Raw genomic sequence first — 21,691 nt, forward strand, 5'->3', positions numbered from 1 at the left:
AGGAAAGAAAATCTGCATATCAGATCGGTATGAAGGAAGCCGGGGTACACTGTGGGAGCAATGGTTCGATCTGCAACAAGACCACCTTTACCGACAGAACAAAGGGAGCAAAAAAGATTTGCTCTGGGACAGAGGAAATAGTGGGTTTATCTACATCTTTGCTTCAGAGATTTAACCTTATTTACTGTAAAATAATGAAGCCCTGGTTTGAGTAAAAAAAACCAAACAACAAACCAACCAATCCTGGGTGATGCCAAATAATAGTGTGTCAGATTTGGAATAAATGTTTGATAGACAACAGATTGAGTTATAGACCAAATCCCAAACACCTCACTTTTTATACTATACAGAGGTCAAATGACTAAATTATTAGCATTCAAGTCCTGGTTTATCCTACCAGAGCTACTAAAGCAAGGCCAAAATTTTAGTCCTGGCTAATGGATATACCGACTCCCACATTTCTTTTTGGAGCAGTCTGAGTTTACAGGCATCACATCAGCACTAATCTTCCACTGAATTGTCTCTTACTCCAAGTGAGGAGCAACTGCTGGTCACAATTAGCAAATTCTCCTGTCTGCTTAGTAATGAGAGACTGGCTTCTGTCAGGAAGCACAAACTTCAGTTCCTTATGAACAGGTGCCAAGGCAGGACTGGGTTTTTCAGACCCATCCATACAATTGTAAAGAAAAAAGACCTAAAGCTGAAAGTGACATTTAGTGTAGCTTTTTTTCAAGTTAAGGCTGAGGCAAAATACCCACTGACAGTGTTCAAAAGGTAGGAAGAAAAACAAAAAGTTCACCTCTAGCTTGACAGACAGTTCAATACAGCTTTCGGTTTTATGGTCTTTCATGCTACACAATACCTCAGGAACTCCTCATAAACTGCAAATAAGATTGACACTTCAGAAAAATAGAGGATCACTCAATAAAAAAAAAAAAAAAGGCACTCCCCCCCAAACCAAAACACCAAATGAACAAGAGCTAATTCATTAATAAACCTTGAAACATTCTCATTGTGACTATAGACAGGATATAGGTTATTTATTGATTTTTCTTTATGAATATATGATGACTGACAATTATTAACATGAAGACTACACTTAAACACTACAATGCATGTTGTAGTGAGATGAAAGTACTTGTACTGGGCACCTTCTTGGTGTATCAGTCGCATCAGAGCCACTGCATGTGCTTACACGAATAAGTGCCCAGTAGGGTGAGTAATTGCTCTGTGGTATGGCCTGTTGTCAATAGGAAACACAAAATAAAGAAAAACCCATTATAATTCTATGGTCAGAAACAAACAATAAAGAAAGTTTTTACTGTTTGAGCTAAATGTTTCCATACATATATCCTGGCTTATGAGGCACAGTTTCTGGCTTATCAGTTATAATTTCTTGACACCTGAAGTATGGGTCATTTTATAAACATCAAGCACACCCACTCAGTAGCTTTGTTATTAACTACTTGGAAAAACAAGCACACAACAATACTGAAGAGAGCCCCAAAGAAGTGTTTGTCACTGGAAAATGAATGTAATCAGCGTATGATCAAAGTTGAACCATCACTGTTGGGTAGACCTGGTTGAGGTGTAAAAAAAGCAGGTTTATTCACTGACATATTTTAAATCTTTTGTAGCTAGAAAATTCTGGAACAATTCTGGTAGTTGTTAAAGACACAAACCAGAGTTCAGGGACATGGAAAATTTTCTTGCATATTCCTCGCTGTCTCTGAAGTCTCTGTGTAGTGAGAGGGCTATGGAGAGAACTGCAAGAGTAGGTGTTGCAATGAATTCCATAAGTTTCATTAACAATAATGTGCTTTGACTCCTAGAAATTGTCTGCTGGTATGGGTCTATGTCATATGTGTGACTACTCCTGTGCACATGCCACATTTACATATGAGTGCAGATACATACTGTTTTCCTGGCTGTAGTAATCCTGAGTTTATCCACACCACTGATGAAATATTAGGAAATAAAAATAAGGCAGCATATTATTGCACTAGTGCACTTCAGTTATGATCAGATTCTTCCTCATCACTAAGGCATAAATATATTTTCTTACCTGCTCAGGGAACACGTGCCAGTTTTTTGGGGGAAATATTACTATTTGTTTTTGAGACACTGATCCACTAGGATATAAGCCAAAAGCCATCAGGTAATATTTCAGCATCGTCATTATCAGAGCAGCAGTGGATCATTTTGCCAGTCACAAAAGCAGCTCACCTGTTCAGCTTTCTGGTGAAAGACAGCAGACATGGCTAAGATGGTGCTGCGCTCATCCAGAGCTGCAGCAAAACTCTTCCACTCTTGATCCAGCTGGCTAGATATTTGTTTAATTTGCTGGGAAGCATAATGGCCTGCCTCTGAAAGCCTTGACGCAACAGACATGATCCGATTGATGTTGACATAGGCATTCTGAAAATTAAAAAGCACACGTAAATAAAGAGAAGGAAGAACCATGACCACCCTCTGCCTTCATTATGCATTCCAAACATCATCAGTTGGAGTAAAGCCGAACAGTTCAGTAAGAGCAATCAACCACCTGCTTAAATATGCATGAATAGCAGGCATACTACCTTCCACTCTAAAAATACATCCCTCCGGAATCTTTTTTGCACATCTATGCCATTATCTAACACTGTGATCTCCCCCTGTCCCCATGAATTTATTTATGTAAAACTAATTTGCCATACTTCAGCTACTTACTCACCTGTTAGGGTCTATTCATTGCTTCTATCTTATTCTTGATATTTCTGTTGCATTACTTTGTATTTCTGGATGCTAAATTCATGTATCCGTAAGTGAAATGTTTGCTTTCTGTCCTTTGAGAACTCTCTGCCAATCCTTTATAGACATGCAGTGTCAACAAATGGAAAAGACTTATAGTATTTAAAAGAGCTCACAAGGATATTCTATAGGAATATAAGAGTTTCCATAGAAATGTCTATTAAATTATATTTTTCAGTTAAAATGTTATCTTTTCTGCAGGTTATTTTAAGCTGTTCTCCAGCAGAGATATAATTTAACTACATTCTGAATTTAGAAGGATTCAAAAGCCCTATTAAAAGGGTAACATTTTCTGTTCTTTCATAAGAACTTTCCATTATGTTTTTTTTTTTCAGCCTTGAAGCAGTGGAAGGATAGATCTTTCTCAAACTGAACTTTGGACAGCAATGTAATTGCATTACAATACCCCCATTCTGCACAGGAATGTAAACCTGAAAATAAATAGCCATCATGACAATGTCTTAAAAAGATGCACCATCAAAAGACAAATGGCAGCTGTCTTGCAGATTTCTGGAATGTCATTTGATATAAACACTTCTTCTTTCTCTTTCCTCCTCACCAGAGGAAAGGAACATCCCAGAATCTGAGATGTCTTGCTAATGTTGACTCACTGCTTTCCTGTCTCACTAAAGTATTTCAAAAGGGCTTTAGGAATTTCAGAGAGTAGAATCTGTAAGACCTTATGCACAAGGACAGACACAGCCTTGATGATTTTAACAGTATTACACATGGACAAATAATAAATCAGAGGTGGAAGCATTTGTTGCAGCAGGATCTCATCATAGTGAGTGGGAGCACAATGTGGAAAGGTATCTGCCAATCCAAACACGAAACACAACAGAGCACTGCCAAGGCAGGCACAGATCCAAACTAAGCTGCGAAGCAGGGCAAAGCATGTCTGCAGAGTGTGAGGTATAACTACAAAGTACACTCATCATACCTGTAGCTGCTAAAGGAAAGAAAGATGGGGCCACAGCCCTTACAGCCACTCTGCTCTCCCTGGTAGAATCATGACTGTGACAGCTGCCACATAAAAAACGCAGATCTAAAGCAATACCTAGCCTCCAGTTTTGTTTTTTTTCCCCCTTAACATGTAGCCTTTTCTTAAAAATTGGATTTGGCTCAAAATTGACAGATTAATTTTAAAGAAATAAAAATATTTTGTTTCAGGACAATTAGAGAAACCAGTCAAAATTCTTCTGGAGTTTTAGTATACTAAAAAAGATATTATGGTTTGGAATTTTGACTACTACCATCAGTCAAACACTTCTTTGTGTCCCTTTATGTTAGAAATTGGAATTTAGACTAAATATTTAAGCCTTTTTCCCAGAAAGTCTTTATGACTGAACCTTAGCCAAGATCATTTTGCAATATTTCAGGTCAGCTCTTCTGGTAGAAAGCAGTGTAGCATCACTACAGTTTCTAAAGCTTGGATGAGTTGTGCCAAATGAAGACATGGAACTTTGCTGTGTTTGAAGGAAAAGTTGCTGCAGAAGTTTTGATTTCATGTAAAAAATAGTTGCTTTTGTATTGATTTTATTTTTTTTTTCTCTGCAGAATTAGCCTTTGCAACGGAAAGAGCATGGAACAAAACTGTGAATTCCTTGGTTCCATATAGCTACAGTATAAAGATGTATTAACTAGTAGAAGGGTAAAGGTAAGATTAGTTGAAATACAACAGATGTTCTTAGAGTCTGTTTTTTAAGTTAGGGAGATTTATATGTTGTTATGTCTGTTTGTTATATTTTTATACCAAGATGAGGATTTTTATGGATGAAATTTCACTTTTCTAGATGAGAATTTTTCATGGAAGAGTACCAACCCATCCTGTAGCCAACCCACTAACTCCATAGCTTTTCCAGCAGAAATCAAGGAGCAGTTTGGGAGTCACCTGCTCACACCTCCGTTCTTAGTGCACCAAGTGAAACTGGCTCAAGAAACAGAGACTCCTGAGCTTACCCTGTTGCTTCATGAGCAATAAATGGATTCAAGTGCAATATCACATGTGATGTGCTCTTCTGTATAGCTCCAACAGGTAGCGTGATGGAGATACCTCCTACGTCTGGACACACGGACTCTTTACCTCTGCTTTATCTGTCCCACCTCAGTGAAGCAGAGACACTGAAGTGGGGCTTGGACACTTTAGACTTGTCCAAGGTCTCACAGAAAAACAAGACAGAGCAAAGACTTGGCTAAAGATCTGGAAGTCGGGATAACACATCCTATCAAGTGTAACACATTTTACAATCTCAGGACCTTTACCCAGTGTCAGTATTATTAAGAAAGATGGGATCTCTGTTGTGGATTGAGGCAAAATGCAATATGGATTCAAGGCATTCCAGAATTTAGTTTCTGGAGCAAAACTTTTAATTGACCACAATCCACATAATGCAAGACATTTCTTTTCCACCTTAAAGTAGAATAAAATTGCAATCCATTTTTTTCATCTTTATCTGCCAATGTGTAATGTTCTGAGTAAAATGGAACAAAAATCTATGCTGCCAAAATTCAACTGTTGACTTTTCACAAAGTTAAACCTTCCTTTCCCTCTGGTTTGTTCACCTCTAAAAACTGAATGAACAGAGATTTTTCTATGTCACTATTACACAGATCTTTTCATCCTAATAGAAAATAAATTAAATAGAGCAACTAATGTCTGTGACTTTATTTTTCCTTCAGGACGGAAAATCCACTACTAGCAGGTTCATAGAGTCTCACTTTAAATATAACCTAAGGCCTCATCTTTTTTTTTCAAGACTGAGAGGTGTCCCCAAAGAGGACTCCAAAGGATTACTGATTTATAGCTATTTAGGACTACAATAGGTCAAATAATGAGAAAATAATATATCAATGTTTAGAAGCAAGGGTAAAAGCACCAGTTGACATTCTGTTGTCGTGACACTAGGATATACCCAAGTTTTGGCTAATATATATCCTTTATCATGGAAAAACCTTTATTTTTCATGTATTTGCAGACTTCCCAAAAGCACTCCCCATGTTAGAGTTAATTTTTCATTGACTTTATTTCAACTTTGAAATTTTAGTCAAAAAAGAGGATTGTTGCCTTCTAAAAATCACTTGACTGGCAAACAAAAGAAAAATTTCCCCATGTGTACATCAGCCTCATGATATGCAAGAGTTTCTTTTACAGTTGAGGAAAGCCTTGTGTAATGCCTTGCCAGTGCTCATACCCCTCCTTGTCCACCAGTTCTTAGTCCATTTCTGCCACCTAAAGAAGGCCTTGAGTCTGGCCATCAATGTCTGTAAATAGCTGTTCATAGAATCGCTTTGGCTGGAAAAGACCTTTAAGATCATCGAGTCCAACCTTTAACCCAACCCTGACATCCCACTACTAAACCATGTCCCTAAGCACCTCATCTATCCTTCTTTTAAATAATTCCAGGGATGAAGACTTGACCACCTCCGTGGTCAGCCCATTCCAGAGTCTGACAACCCTTTCTGTAAAGAAACAACCCTTTCTGTTCCTTCCAGTGTAAGCGATCACCGCTAAAGGTCCCTAACGCTTGGCAGGATAACAGCCCTCAGTCTCAGCAATAAGCACTGACAGTAGCAGAATTTCAACTGTGGAATGATCTCCCACAGGGCAATACACTAATTCAGCCCTGATCATCTAGTGGGCATGCTGGGAGACCTTCCCTCTTAATTAAACCCTCCAACTCTAGCTGGAACAATACTTTCTTCTAATACACGTATAAAAAGAATACACTCACAAAAGAAAAATGAGCAGTGAGAAGCATTAAATCTGCAAGGAACTTGGCTGTGTTCATCTCATTTCCTAGAGAACTAGTTGAGATATTGTAATGGCAAGCAGCGAAGGTGGGCTGCAAGAGAAGGGTTTTGCAGATTAATTGAAGGTGAAATTTGATTGTTGAAGAGTTCTTTAAAATAAAATTTAAAAATAACCAGATTTCATTGTGTTACTGTAGGTTTAGAAACCATCTGTGAAGTGAACCTAATACATAAATCCAAAGCAGAATGTTTCAGTTATAAAAAAAAAAACCCATGAGATATCTTTAAGACCTTTAAGTTTCTATAACAAGGCCAATTATATGTAGCCTGTTGCAGAATAATATTGGATGGCATTTTAGCTCAGCCTACATACAGAAAAATACCATTCATTTAAGATAAATGTTGGGAATTTTCAACAAGACATCATTAGCCTTTACATGATAATTATAATGTGTTTGAAATACATTGCAAATTTCTTAGGACAACATGTATCTCCATCTAGTGTCAGACAGCTAGCTCCCTGACAGCAGGATAGGCAGCAATGCCAGCACTGTAATTTTTATCCATGTCCCACAGAAAGTGATAACTCATTCTTTAAGGAGGTTAACAGATCCAGGCATAAAATAGTCCTGGCAAAGGAAATACGAATAACTTCAGTTGAAATAAATGGCATGTATCCATGTATCCAAGAGCAGAGCTACAACCAGTATGCTTTCTGTCATATTGAAACACTGTGGCGTTTTTTTTTTCTCTAGTGAATTTACTAGATTATTGAGATTACTCACAAAATGTTGGAGCTAAATATTCATCTTTGTGAAAAGTATTATTGCTTCAGTGTAAACATTATACAGTTGTGATAAAGACTAACATAATTTATTTTGAAACTGAAGTGAAAACAAGCACTGCCTTGAATCACAGAAAAAATATGTATCTATGGCCCTTATTTGAAAGAAAAATACCATACACAGTTTATTACCTCAAATACATGACTTCTCCACATCCCACATTGTTAATTTAAAAGAAAGAATTATTATTGTAAAAAAACAGAGTAACAAATTGTTTTTCCAAGAAAGAGCTTTGGTCGCAGCATGCCTATAAAGATGTATAGGAAGAGCATGCGACAAAAGCCATGACTCAATAAACACTTGCAGAGCGTATTGTCTAGAGGAACTGAAGAGAATATTTTTAGTTATGCCAGGCTCAAAGGACGCTGAGCATAGTGTAAAGAAAAAAGAAAAAAATCAAAGCAAAACACCTTAGAGATCCAAGATCTGATCCAACTTCCACTAAGTCTACAGGGGTTTTCCCTGCAAAAAACCCTGCCATCCTCAGCTACATTATCCTCCTCCATATCTTCTCTCAATACTGGTTTTAATGTATTGACAAAACAAAACAAACCCCCAAAGCCATAAACAACCCCAAGCCCCACGACCAATAAGAGTGCTTCAAGTTTTCATTATTTTGTTATTCACATTCATGCTAGCTGAACTATTCTCAATCTAACAGTTGCTGGGACTAATATATTGCTTAAAAAAATCTAGCTAAATTATAGTGCAAATTTCTAGCAAAATCACAATTAGAAAACAAATTCCCAGAGAAAAAGTTTATAGATTGATCTAGTTCACCCTCGAGACACAGAAACCAAAAAATTTATATAAAAAGATACAGCACACTTTAACTGGGTTTGAAAAGTCATTCTTTTTCAACCAACCTCCATGTCTTGAGCCCAAAGAATGGTAGCTAAATATTTCAGTTTTGCAATTTGCATGAGAGAGCTTGAAGGCTCATCGGATGTGAATCTGATATGAATTGTATGAATGTTTTAATTTATTAAAACTAACCAGAATCTTAAGTTTTTAGGCCTGGGTGTGTCACAGTACTCTACCTGCGACTGCAAACAAATCCGAGGGTAATAACCTCCCCATTCTCTGGGAGGTTATTAGTCACAAATTAGTACATACCTAATAGTAAATTCACCAGAGCTATAGTTTTCTCTCTAACACCTTCTGCATTATGTTACTTAATCCTAATCCTTAATTTCACAAATATTTATCAGTGGGTAACTTAATGCAAGAAGATTCTTGATGTGCAAAAGTAATTTATGTATATAAATACTGTAGGAGTAGAGTGTTTGGCAACAGATTGCAAGGCAAAGACCATTTCTTCCTTTGCAAGTCTATAGCACCTAGAACAGTGACCTAAAGCTCCTACTGTTACTGCAATATAAATGTTATCAGATAACATTTGCCAACACTAACATTTGCTAACACTAGCCATTTTCCAACAGTCTCCAACAGAAATCAGATGGTAGCATGAACAACTGAACTAAGATGTTGTCATAAAAGAATGAAGGCAGTTGTGCAGTAGCAATTGCATCATTATGTATTTCTAACATCACTGACTGTAATTTTCTTAGAGAAAACTACACTGGATAAAAAACCCCAAACCCCACATAATTAGACTTTGTATCAGAAAACCTGACAAAACATACAGACCTCGTGTATCTTGCCCCAAGAAGCAACAGTTAGCTGTGGTGGTTCTTTCCCACTAGTTTCTGTTATCAGCAAGACTCTCCTTCACTGAAGTGTTGTTACACATGAAACAGACCTGATCCATATTTCTAGTCCCACTTCTCCAATAACCAAAATATGGCTCAGATTGCTGTGTAGGCTTGGGGAATGTAATGTCCTACCACTGCGTTCAGAGTCATCACCCAACTTTCTCTAGTTTTGCTTCGTTCAAGTAAGTCGATCTGTCCCAAGTCCACTGCTGACCATCACTGGCCTTGAACAAATACAGGGGCTTCATCCTTTCTACAGTGTCTTCACATAGGCTTGTATAGAGTTCTTGTGCGTGCCAAGAGACAAAACTGCTACCTACCACAGGAGCTAGGCTGTAGCCAGGAAAGGGTCATTTTAGTCTCAATCTCCTATTGCTCTTCTTGCATGCTTTACCACAAATAGAGCAACTATCATGCAGCCCAACACCGTTATGCAGCAAGCTGACGTCTCCTGCATGCTAACACCCTCATATTCACAGTACTGACTTCTGGGGATACCAGGAGCCACTCCATGTTTTTCTAGCAATGGATCTGCTCCATCTTTAACAAGAGCATCACTGCTGACAGCAGCACTGTACTGACATAAGAACGGCAGCTCCAGGTTAGTTCAAGTAGCTTAGGTTATTAGCAGCTTAAGGTAATTACCCTTTTCCGCTATTTTCCAAATGCCCTTTCAGCTTGATATACCCCCATGTCTGTTATTCCAATAACAGGATCCCCAGCCCTCTGCAAGACAGCAGCCCTGTTTAATTCCATAAGCCAACCACACTAGGCTGTAAAACTCACCTCATTTTCCAGTCTGTGCAACCCTGGCATCGAAATCCCCTCTAGAAAAGGACATTGTGCAGACACATAACCCAAATACAGGCCTTTCAGCAATATGGAAAGTCTTGAAAAACCTATTTGATCATGAGGAATTTCAAGCACTGAACAACATTCTGATATTTCTGATAAATACCATGGAGGCCTCATTCAGATTAAAAAAAGTAATAAATTAAAAAACCACCAAAAGTGTAGTTTTGAGTTGCATCTGTATCCTGAAATATTTCTACAGTCCTTTTTATTCTGACTTTGCCCTGCTGTCAATAACGATACCACGGCTCCTTATGTAACCTCTGTTTGACAACTGAAGTCTGTTGAAGAATTTTTTTTAAAAGTTCCTACTGAGAGAGCATATCATAAGAAAATTTTAAAATAGAAATTCACATTGAATGAACTGTGCCTCTGCTGTATGAATTGATGTTCATCCAAAACCAAAAGGAAGATATCACCCCATCATGAGAGGGGATTCTAGGTCTAAAATTCAACTAAAGCTAGAAGAAAAGTAGCATATGGAAAATTACATACATGGCTCTCCGAGTTATATTCCTATAAGGAGGATTATCTGAGAACATACATATTGTTTGGCATATCTGTTATATTGTGGGGTTCCTCCACAGAGTCATATATTTCATACCAACTAATTAGAGCAGAACTGAGTGTCATCTCTCACAATACTTGTAGGTTGAAAGTGAAAGGCATCCAGTATTCATGCCCTTCCACATAGATCCTCTGTGCTAAAGAGATGGAGGAGACAATCTTCTCTGTAGATTGTTTCATGCTGACTGTATGGGCTTCCATATATCTACACATATGTGTGGGTTATACTGGAGGCAGCACAGCTTCAGGAGTTTGGTAGCACTGTGACGGTAAGAGGTCACAGCTGTGAGCCACAGCACAGCCACTGAGAGGTCCCTGCCCCCAGAAATTCCCCGAAGATCTTTGCAAATATCTCACTTCCTTGCATTCCTCATTCCCAAAGGTTCACTTGGGGACAGGTGCAAGAAAAATGGAGAAAAATAATTCTTCTTCCATTAGGTGGCACCCTCCCTGTCACTTGTTAATTTTCTATTAACAGTTATCTCTTTCCAAGTTTAGCTCCCGGTTATTTTAAGAAAATAAAGCCAGTACCTCAAAAAGGATAAAGGGGGTCTTCCAGCTTGACTCTTCTAATGGTGTTTCTGAAGAATTATGACCGACTTTGCATTTGTCATAATCCAAATGACTTTAATGCACTAGCTTCCACGACACATTTATTTGTTAGGATTCTCTGAGCAGCAGAGGCTGTGCTATCCTGTATTTTGCTACATGGCATTGTGAAGGCAATCAGGTGGCTAGAGCCTGTTTTTCAGTGCTTCTTTGAATTATAATCACCATAAATACATGAGCAGACATTATAAACATTTCTCATCTTCCACTGTTGGGCAATGCCCTAGTGAGGCACGGTGCTTTAGTCAGGAATAGCTAGGTAGGTGGAAATGGTGGCTGGAATTTAGGTCAATGAAGTTAATTACCTGATTTGGAATTTGGCCAGAATACCAGGGTTAACACCTGTAATCTTATGAAAGCAGTGTGCAGTCTTCAACAGCCTCAGGTAATCAGGACCTTTTTTTCACATTTCAGACAGCTGCTCTCAAGTACCTTGCCCTTTGGCAGCATAGTAGGGTGTGGCTCTCTAGTGACTTACACTGCCAACTTAAACATCAGCCACTGCCTTTGAGGTCTCAGTCCCAGTGCAACTGTAGTCTGACTGTGCACAGCATGAAGAGGTACACCTGTAGGAGTAGGTTTACTCAGGGCAAGCTTTTGTGTAGTTGACAGAGAGCATTCAGAGAGGGCTCATCGTCGCATCGTGCAATTGCAGCAGGGGATGTGCACGCATTTTTCTAACCCAGTGCAACAATCAAAACATCAATACATTCTGTCCTCATTTCTGTGCTGAAAGCAGAGCAGTTTCCAGAACAAATACCTCATGTCTGGAAAGAATAAGAAAGGGAGCAAAGCAGTTATAAATGTATAATGATGCCTTTTTTTTTTTTTTTTTTTAAACCTAAGGTAAATTGAGTTGCATTCAAAAGGACTGACCGATTAACTACTGAAAAAGCCAAAATCCCACTGTGGCCACAACTGACAGCTTGATTAGCATCTCTTTTTGAAGGTTTTGAGAAGTACCTTAGCAGGGTGTGAGGGGAAAAGCATAAATTATTAAGGTGCCACATACAGCTCTCATTAATTCTCAGTCAAAGAAATGTCAAAAACTTAAAAAAATATTGTATTTGCTCTCCAAAATGTAAACAAACTCCATGGGACCGTGCTGCTCTTAAGTCATCTATCAGTGCCTGGTTGGACAGAGAAATGCTGGTCTGCTGCCACATCCCAGCCTGACCTTCCTTCACCTCTCACAGGTCCAGTGCTCTCTGAACTGGAGGTGGCCTCATGTGCCAGCCCATTCCTCACTCACACACACAGACCCCATGGTTCACAGCGTTGCCCTAAACTCACCATGGAATTCATGGCAAAGTGATTGTGCTGCGTCTGTAGGTCAAGGGCATGTTGGTAGCTCACGCCGATCTCCGTGTGACTCTGCAGGAACAATTCTTTGTTGTGGCTGATCCAGTCAAACATCTAGAATTATTCACACAGGACAGAGGAAAAAAAAAAAAAGAAAAAGTGTTAGGGATGAAAAAAAGTAAGAGGTAGTGCAAAACATAAAAATCCACCGTTCTGAGACAGATGTACATGCAACACAGACAAAAAAAACCTCACCTACGTTCCTCAACAAAATAAGCTGTTGTTGAGCAATGGAAGCATTTAAGTTATCACCATATTTTGTTACTAACAGAATGATGTGTCAGGAAACATAATTCATAAAGCATGTTCCTCAGTAAGCTGATCCCATAGTCTCTTACTATAAGTAACAGGAATTTCATATATAGAAAGATGGCAACAGAGGGTCCTAAAATCAGGGGTGGCTTCACTGACCAAAGATCTGGTAGTTCATAAAGTACCCTTAATCCAGAAATGGACCAAAAATTCCATAAATATTATCGATGGCATTTTCTTGCCCCCCTTTCTTTTTCGTCTATACATAAAGTTTCCAAAAGTTACATCCAAATAGCCATTTGACTTCCTACACTTATATTTCCTATTCCAAAGCCAGAACCCAGTCTGTCTTCCACTCATTATTTTGGGGATGAAGGGAGAAAAAGAAAAAAGTATTTTGTTAATATCTACAAGGAGTACCCATTTCAACTTCTTTCATTTCCAAATGTATTTCCAAGCAAAATGGATAGTTCAGTACTTCAGACACAGAAAGAAATATACTGAATAAAGCTGATGAAACTCATTCCTTATTTTGTCGCACATCAATATGACGCTTAAATCTGCAGCATGTTCATTCATTATAAGCTGTCACAAGTCAGCTAGGAGATAGCGTGTTTATGTTTTGGCTTGTTCTGTGTTGTGTTAGAGCCTAAATACATTCAAAGTGAGAACCTTTCATTCTTTACTCCTGTCCACAGCTCTGCAGGCATTATAATCTCAGTTTTCTTCTTTTCTGCAAACATTTTTGTTACAGAACTGCTTCAAACCATGTTCCCTCATCTCCATCTCTCCATCCCAGCAAGCTGGGAAACTGTCCATTAATAAGGACTCTTTCATAACTAACAAACCAATTTATTAATTCATTACAAGGAAAGAAAAACTAATTATAATGGAGGTCAAGCTAATACAGTCCCTGGTGTTAAAGAAAGTGTTTTAAGGTGAAAAAGCAATTGATGCAGCTTCTAAGCAACCACCTTACAGTGAAAGGATCAGTCTGGATTTTTGTTATAACATTTACATGCCCTCCAGCCAAGAGCTGTTTTGTTCTTTAGCACTGAATAACAATTTTTGACCTGTAACAGCTGAAGAACACTCAGAGCCCACTGCTCAGGCACTGTACGTTGCTGTAGTTTCTCAGGGTCAGTTAGCCACTCCCTGGTGCTCCTAAGGAGATGGTGCTCCTAAGTGTAGAGAAAAGGCCCTGTATGGATCACCTAAGACTCCCAAAATAAACTCAGTATTTCTTGCTGGGTGCTCAATTCAGCATGGGAGTGCACTGCCTTATGCAGGGGATTTGCAGAAATAATACTGAATATCCCTTTCACCAAAATGCAAATAAACGTTGCAAGTGCTCCAGTGCCACCAGACACACTCACTACACTGACCTGGTGACAAAAATCTGTCACACATGCCTGCTTCTTAAGCTTTTATTTATGAAAATACAATTGCAACTACACAGTCTACACTAGCTTGTATCTTGTCCTGATGAGTAGCTTTAAAGGCCAAATTTGGTTCAAGTTACAATGATGCAAGTCCAAAGTAATATCATTGACATGGTTACTTTCTCATTTGTACCCATGGAGCTGATCAAAATCAGGCCTATCACCATTTTTTCAGAAAGTGTATATAACGGGATTTTTGCAAGGATGAGGTCAGGGATTTCAAACATTATTGCAAATTAAACAGAATGAAACAACCTACTGTAACCTGAAGAGACACGTAAAGCTTTCTCATTGGATTCCTTTTGCTCACTTCATGAAGATTTAATAAGCAACATAAGCACAAAATAATTTGTCACACTTGTGGGCTTAGAGAAAAAAAAAGCCATCAAGCCAATAAAGAAAGAAAAATTCCATAACAGCAAAGTTCATGTCCCAACAACAAGCTTTTACATCTCTGCTGAGAAACCAACACAGACTTCTTGTAAGTAGATATATGTTTGATGTGAACATATTTTAATGTTTTAAACAATCTAAAGACATTCAGGGAGAAGACAACTGGCAGCAATCCACTAAAAATAAACAGTAAATCTAATATTTTATGCTCAGCAAAGCCAAATCGGGATCTTTTTAAGACAAGTAATTTAAACTAGTAATCTATTATTCTGTGGATAGGGAGCACTATTATTCTGTGGATAGGGAGCATTTCCTCCACCTAATCTGTACACATTTTATTGGACGAGAATCTAGGTTAAGTTAAACCATGCTCCTGCTTTTAAAATAGAATAACAAACTATCAAGAAAAAAAAAAGAAATTTAAAAGATGATTAATCTTTTGTGTATTGTTTAATCAATTGAAATACACAATAGCAGTTGAATGGATGACCTTCAGGAATTTTGAGCAACACTGAGCAACAGACCTCAGTAATGAGATCTAGATCACCTTCCAAAACAGTATGGTTTTTAAACCTCTGCTCATGGACAATAGCATATTTTGGAAGAGACTCAATTTCAATTTAGACTTTGAATCTTTCTATTACATTCTTCATAAAAAATTACTTTGGTTTCAGCTGGCCTATGCTTGTAGCAAATTATCCCCCATCAATACAGTCTGGAGTCTCTTCCCGACTTTCTCAAGTCTCACTTGCAATCCCAGAGAATGAAGAGTTTTGAGTTTCATGTGGTTTGGAGAAGGGAGAAAATAAAGCAAGATGCCTAGGAATAAACACAGTGAAAAAAATGCATACTCACTACAGTCTAAAGTAGGGTTAATGATGCACTTTGCTCTGTAAAAACTTTCATTGCTCTTGGCCTTAATGAATAATAAGTATTTACACTCCCTCTTGCTTTACCACAGCTTGGCAAGACTGCAGCCATGTCTACCTTACGCAATGCATTACTAGATCCGAGATACCCAAACAAGTTCCAGATGAATTGGTACCTCTGCATGGCACAGTCCCCTGCTGTGTGGAAATACTAGCCTGACCCCGCAAAACAGCCCAGTACTGCTCGGATTTGTCTACATTGCTTTTGTTTCCAGGGCTGGTTCCTTCAGAGACTTCTCAAGCATCTCTGTGTAATGCTTACTCAACTGTAGACATTTTCCCAAGTACCCAGAAGATAATACTGGGTTTTCTCTATTGTACTGGCATCATGGAAAACTTTGTACTTTCACCCTCCTAATCAAGGATGCATGGAAATGATAAGTATCACACAGTCCCACATGGAATGAGATTTGCTATTTAAATAATCAGATTTAAATAAATAAATATCTAAAAATGGGGTCTTATTTGCTTTTGAGGTCTAATGGATTGTGCTTTCAAACTTTCCTCTTTGACCACAAAGTCTACAGATGGATTTAAACAATTTCTCATAATAATATAACTGGAAGTTGAGGCTCTGAAAATACCAAATGTTGGGTGACTCGTGATAATGCTGTAGAGTTTGCAATGTGTGGCCAGGTTTCAGTATGAGGATCTGTCAACATTGTCTGGCCTGGCCCATATTACTAGCAATATTTCCTGAAAGCTTTCAAGTTAAACTGGTTTTTCACATGAGAAACACTGAAGCTTCCTGTGTTCCTGAAGTGAGCGGTGCTACCTAGTTTGCTTAATTAAAGCACACCATTAAGGATATAAGCATGGCAATGACTCAACAATTGCTATTTTACTCAGTGCTGCAAGGACCGCCATGGTTTCAAGGGGCTAACTTGGGCTCCTGGAAGAATGTTCAACATCTTTTGATTAGTTAGTTTCTCTGTCAAAGGAATGAGTTTTTAACAGTAAATAGCAGAGTCCGGAAAATGTGTCCTGTGAGATCAGCTTAAACAATGTCTCAGCTAACTGAGATTTTCTGTGTCATTATAACATTGCTATACAGCACCGTGTCAACTGATCTCATCCCATTCATGAAAAAGACTGCCCTAACAAACCTAGCCTAGTGATTATCATAAAATTAATGCATCTTTAATTATTCCTTTGAGTTACTTCTTAGTTGGAGTCGTGCTGACTCCCAGTGAGTTAATTCTTAAGTCTGCTAATCATTCCTGCAGTCATGAATTTGCACTAAACAGGAGTGCAGAATAACTACAATTGGACATTATATCACTTATAACATGTGAACTAACTGTCCTCAATGTCTCCCAGACTGGCACTTCTCCACACTGCTGTAGATAATCTGGAGACCGATTAAGTAGTTAAGAGTTTTCCAGTGACTGAGTATCTGGGGGGGAGGGGTTAAGCATACTTAAAACAGAAGATAAACTTTCAATGTGATTATCTGTTGTAGTCCCTGTTTCTAACAGTACATAAAGGAAAGTGAATGCATATGCTGAAGAATGTTAAGTGCTAAGTTTAATTAAGAAAATTAGCCTCTTATGAGAGAGTCAGAAGAACTAAGAATGATCCAAAGGGTCTCTCCACCCAATGCTTTGCTAAAGAATGTACCCTAACTGTCATAAATGATCATATATGCCCCAGTAATTATTACACTGGTGGTCTTGAGGCCACTTCACTTCAGAGTTAGGGTATCAGATCATACCTCCAACGTGCCAGTCATGCTGGCAACAATGAGTTCTTAACCTCATATTTTGTCATCATAGTTGATGAGTTACTAGAAAATCCAGGTTAAGTGTTAGACCAAATAGCAGGTCTCAAGCTGGTCATGAGTAAATCCTACGGAGGGAGAATGTGACTCCATACTTTCCCTGGATTTGTAACATCTGGCAGGCCAGCAAGTACAGGGTGAGAACAGCTGTTTGAGAACAGAGAATAAACATGGATATGGAACACTGTGTATTCAGACTCTGTGCAGTCCAGCCCTACCTCAGATAAAATGAGATTTATAACATCATTTCAAATAATAACCTCTGCTCTCTGACTTTTGTCAGAGCTTGCTGAGGAGCCCTAGCACTGGATTCTGAAACAGTGGTGCAGAGCACCACAGGATGATGTTCCCATCACACAGCTGTCAGCACACCCTGTGCCAAGTGGTATTGATGGAAGGATTAGAGCCCTCATGGTTTTGGCAGCCAAAGAACTGACTATATTTATTAATGAAATTGTTTATACATGCTAAAAATAAGAAATCCCAAATCTATCTAACACTATACTAGGGCTGGAATTAATTATGAACCTGCTTGTAGCAAATCATCTTCTCTGTAAGTTCTGAGCCATAAATATCAAATGCTTACTGGTAAGTAAGGGCAGAATGATAACAGTTATAACCACACCGTCTTGAAGAACAATATAGGATACATATCAAGAAAATGGTCCCAAAGGGATATCCAGGTCAAGCCGAATCACTGCTTCTGGCAGCTAACCATAGTATAAAATTTCCTTTCATAAAGGGATGAAGCTCCACCTGAAAACTAGTGAAGTGACACAGCTCAGCTCTTCCTATGAGAAGCAGTTCCAGAAATTTTCTGCTACCATTACTGAACTCTTCATATAGTCTCTGACCTAAATGAGACTCATGGCCAGTTTATACACATTTGCTCTTAGGTCAACACTGTCCTTTAAGTTAAAAAAGTTCTCCTCCCAGGTGTTTAATCTTTTCCAGTAGAGACAGGGAGGGTTCATTGTCTCTCCTATTGTTTGTTTTTCTAGAGCCCAGCTCTTTTATTTCTTCATGAGATACACAGCCTCTCTCTGCACTTGTTCTAGTTCATGCTTATCTTTCTATCCAAACTAAGGTCCTAATAGGACTTTGTGGAATGTTGATTTTTTTGCTGGAAATACTCCAGATGACATCATCTAGGACCACCTGTGCAGTGATTCTGACATCAATTTAAGAAAAGAAGGTACAAAAACGGGAGAGCAACAGCTACTGAGTCAACATCAGTACCTTCTGCATCACCTCGCTATCTTTTCTGTTGGTAAACTCCTGCATAAATATTGACAAAGACCAGCAGTGTTTACTGGATTTGGGCTGACAAGCACAACTCGGGTTATGCTTGAAATAAAAGAAGAGCAAGTTCAAGAGCACTTAGAAAAAATTTGAGGCAGGTTTTTGTAATAAACTCCAGCCTATCTCACATGTAATGCACCAGGCATAAATGCATCGTCCCACTATGTCTCCATAAGCTGCTAACAAAGAGGAAAAAAAATGTTAATCTAAAAGAATATCTTGCCTATAGTTGAGTAGAGGGCAGATGACTAATTATATGCCAGATGAAATCCCTATTAGATCAGTGCTTTCCAATCTTTTCCAATTTGTGGACCCCATAACATTTTTCAAGGCAAGTCCTGTAACAAATTAAAGTTTATGGACAATAAATCTGTTTTATCAAATATCTTTATCAACTACTAAGAAACTTAATATCCATGATCCACAGGTTAGAAAATGCTGGAGATAAGCACATGCTGCTTATTAAAGAGAGGTCCATATAAAAGTCCATGTGCATTTTGGATTTTCAAAACTATCCAGCCAGTGTTAAATTGACTAATCTACAACAGCAAGTGGAAAGTTCCACTCTGAGGGCATCTACAGCCAAGCAAGTTCATTTTCATGTTTCCACAATATAAACAAAATAATAACACACGTAGAACAGTAACTGCCAGAGTCCCTCTCTTGAGGTTTCCTAAGTTTCCAGCTACAGGGTCTATTCCTATCTCATTAAGTGAGTTCAAGTATTCAAAACAATTCAATTAAAGATAAATCAAGCCATATTCCTTACATCTCTTGCAACTGAACTTAGTCAGTATTTGAACAAGAAAAAAATACCATGCAAACAGATCTGTGGCACATACATAGTCTACACTGATATGTGAGGACCTGATCCTGGAAAGATTTGCATGTGAGCTGCCGTTATAAAAGGCAATCAATCAAGAAAGTCCCCTAGTGCCTCCAGACAAGAATCATAACTGCAGTTTAATTGGAACCAGCCATATCTAGGTCACCTGTACATCTGGAAAAGGCCAACAGAAGTGCAACAGCTCCACAAAGGAGCACATGAGAAAAGCCAACAGTCTAAAGAATTAGGACATTTACCTGGAATCCAGAAAAATCCATCCACTTGAGCCTCTGAGCTAACTTCAGCAGAACAGAGGGCTGATGCTGGCTGTCCAGGCTAGCTGCTCCCTAAGCAATGAGGAGCCAGAAACAAAGACCCAGCAGGAAAGACAGAGGCCTCATTAGTAAGAGCCTGTCCCACAGCCCCTGTGAGCTGATAGCAACCAGGTTTAGTCAACAGATCATCAGGCAAGTTGTGGTGACAAGTCCAAGCTTAAGCTAGAAAGTCAATCAGCAGGTCAGGATCAGGTCCAGTGAGGGTAACCAGCCTCAGACACAACCCCATGATTGCAGCACAGGTCCCTAGGGACAAGGAAGATCCCAGGTCATGCCACGAGACCAGTCGATGGATCAGTACCCTGCTCTGCAGGCCCGTGGCCAAGCAGGGCAGGGCTGTGGCAAAGTGTGAGGCTGACAACCCACAGCTGAGCTGCAGTGGGGCTCCTGGCCCACGGGCAGGGGTTGGGAAGGGCCCAGGGGAGGCTGGTCAAGGCCCACAGGGCCCTGACACTGGGCTGGTTACATGAAGGGTCACTAGGAAAATGGCTGTGCTCAGACAGGAGAATAAATTTTGGACTTAAAGGAAACTTTGATAACACATCTCATTTTTTTCATGTGTCCTGGTTTCGGCTGGAATAGAGTTAATTTTCTTCCTAGTAGCTGGCATAGTGCTGTGTTTTGATTTAGTATGAGAATAATGTTGATAATACACTGATGGTTTAGTTGTTGCTAAGTAGTGCTTAAGCTAGTCAAGGACATTTTCAGCTTCCCATGCTCTGCCAGGGGCACAAGAAGCTGGGAGGGGGCACAGCCAGGACAGCTGACCCCAACTGGACAAAGGGCTATTCCATGCCGTATGATGTCATGCTCAGTATAAAAACTGGGGGGAGTTGGCCAGGGGGCAGCAATTGTTGCTTGGGGATGGGATGGACATCGGTTGGTGAGCAGTTGCATCACTTGTTTTTCCTGGGGTTTGTTCCTTTTTTTGTTGTTGTTGTTTTCCTTTTCACTACCATTTATCATTATTATTATCATCATTATTATATATTATCTTTCAATTATGAAACTGTTCTTATCTCAACCCACAAGTTTTCTTACTTTTGCCCTTCTGATTCTCTCCCCCATCCCACTGAGGGGGGAGGGTGAGTGAGTGGCTGTGTAGGGCTTAGTCAATGGCTGGGGTTAAACCACGACATCATGAATCAATACATTCGATGAAAACTGCTTCAACAGAAAAAAATCCAGATCTGCTGTAATTCCTATAGCCGCTCTATAAATACAGCTTTAATTAAATCAAAGTACTTGTAGGTTTAAAATGGAACTCAGCATACATATAAATGCTTTGCTAAGCCAAGGCCTAAATACAAAGTTGTGTTTGCTTTTGTGTTTGTCTCTTGTTTACAGACAGCGACGGACAAGCTGACACTTCTGCCAGATCTTTCCCTTTCACATGTGTTCAGCATGGTCCACAGCCAGGGTAAATTGGTGTCATTCCAACGAGGCCAATTTACACCAGCTGAAGATTCAGACCCACAGCTGTATTTGTGTAACCTCAATGCTGCATGAACACAGTTTTTCCATTATAAATATCTGTGTATATGATTCATAGAGTACAGTAAGTTTAAGCTACAGCACATTAAATTATTCCAGACAATGGGCCCAACTGTCAACCCACTAGAAAATTAGCTAGATGTGTGACGTGACAAATAGCTTTGTGTTAATATCAGCACACCATTTCCAACATACGCTGAATGTTCCTACTAAATGCCAGATTAAAAGAGCTGTGTTTTTTTCCTGACAGATATCAAGCCACAGCCATGCACAAAGTAAGGCATGTGATTCTTATAATGCCAAATAGAGAAGCAACAATTTTGTTGTTGAAGGTGGGAGAAAATTACAGATACCGAACACATAAATATGACTAATGATATTTGGGCATATTTAATGCACCTGCATTTTTTGCTTGCTTTTTGAAGTATTGTACCTTTCCACCACACTT

At 39.0% G+C, this 21,691-nt stretch overlaps 1 protein-coding gene across 1 annotated transcript in view; it reads right to left on the bottom strand.

Annotated features, from left to right (window-relative positions):
* KALRN (kalirin RhoGEF kinase) overlaps window positions 1-21,691 on the bottom strand; it is a 363,097-nt gene that overhangs the window by 280,508 nt on the left and 60,898 nt on the right. The window contains exons 6-7 of the mRNA XM_035896306.1: window positions 12,422-12,544; window positions 2,227-2,418 (exon numbers count right to left, since the gene is read on the bottom strand). Of these exons, the coding sequence (XP_035752199.1) occupies window positions 2,227-2,418; window positions 12,422-12,544 (315 nt within the window). The remainder of the gene's footprint in view (window positions 1-2,226; window positions 2,419-12,421; window positions 12,545-21,691) is intronic.

The sequence above is a fragment of the Egretta garzetta genome, unplaced genomic scaffold (genome assembly GCF_000687185.1).
Source record: "Egretta garzetta isolate BGI_Z169 unplaced genomic scaffold, ASM68718v1 scaffold326, whole genome shotgun sequence".
In the NCBI taxonomy this organism is placed as follows: Eukaryota; Metazoa; Chordata; class Aves; order Pelecaniformes; family Ardeidae; genus Egretta; species Egretta garzetta.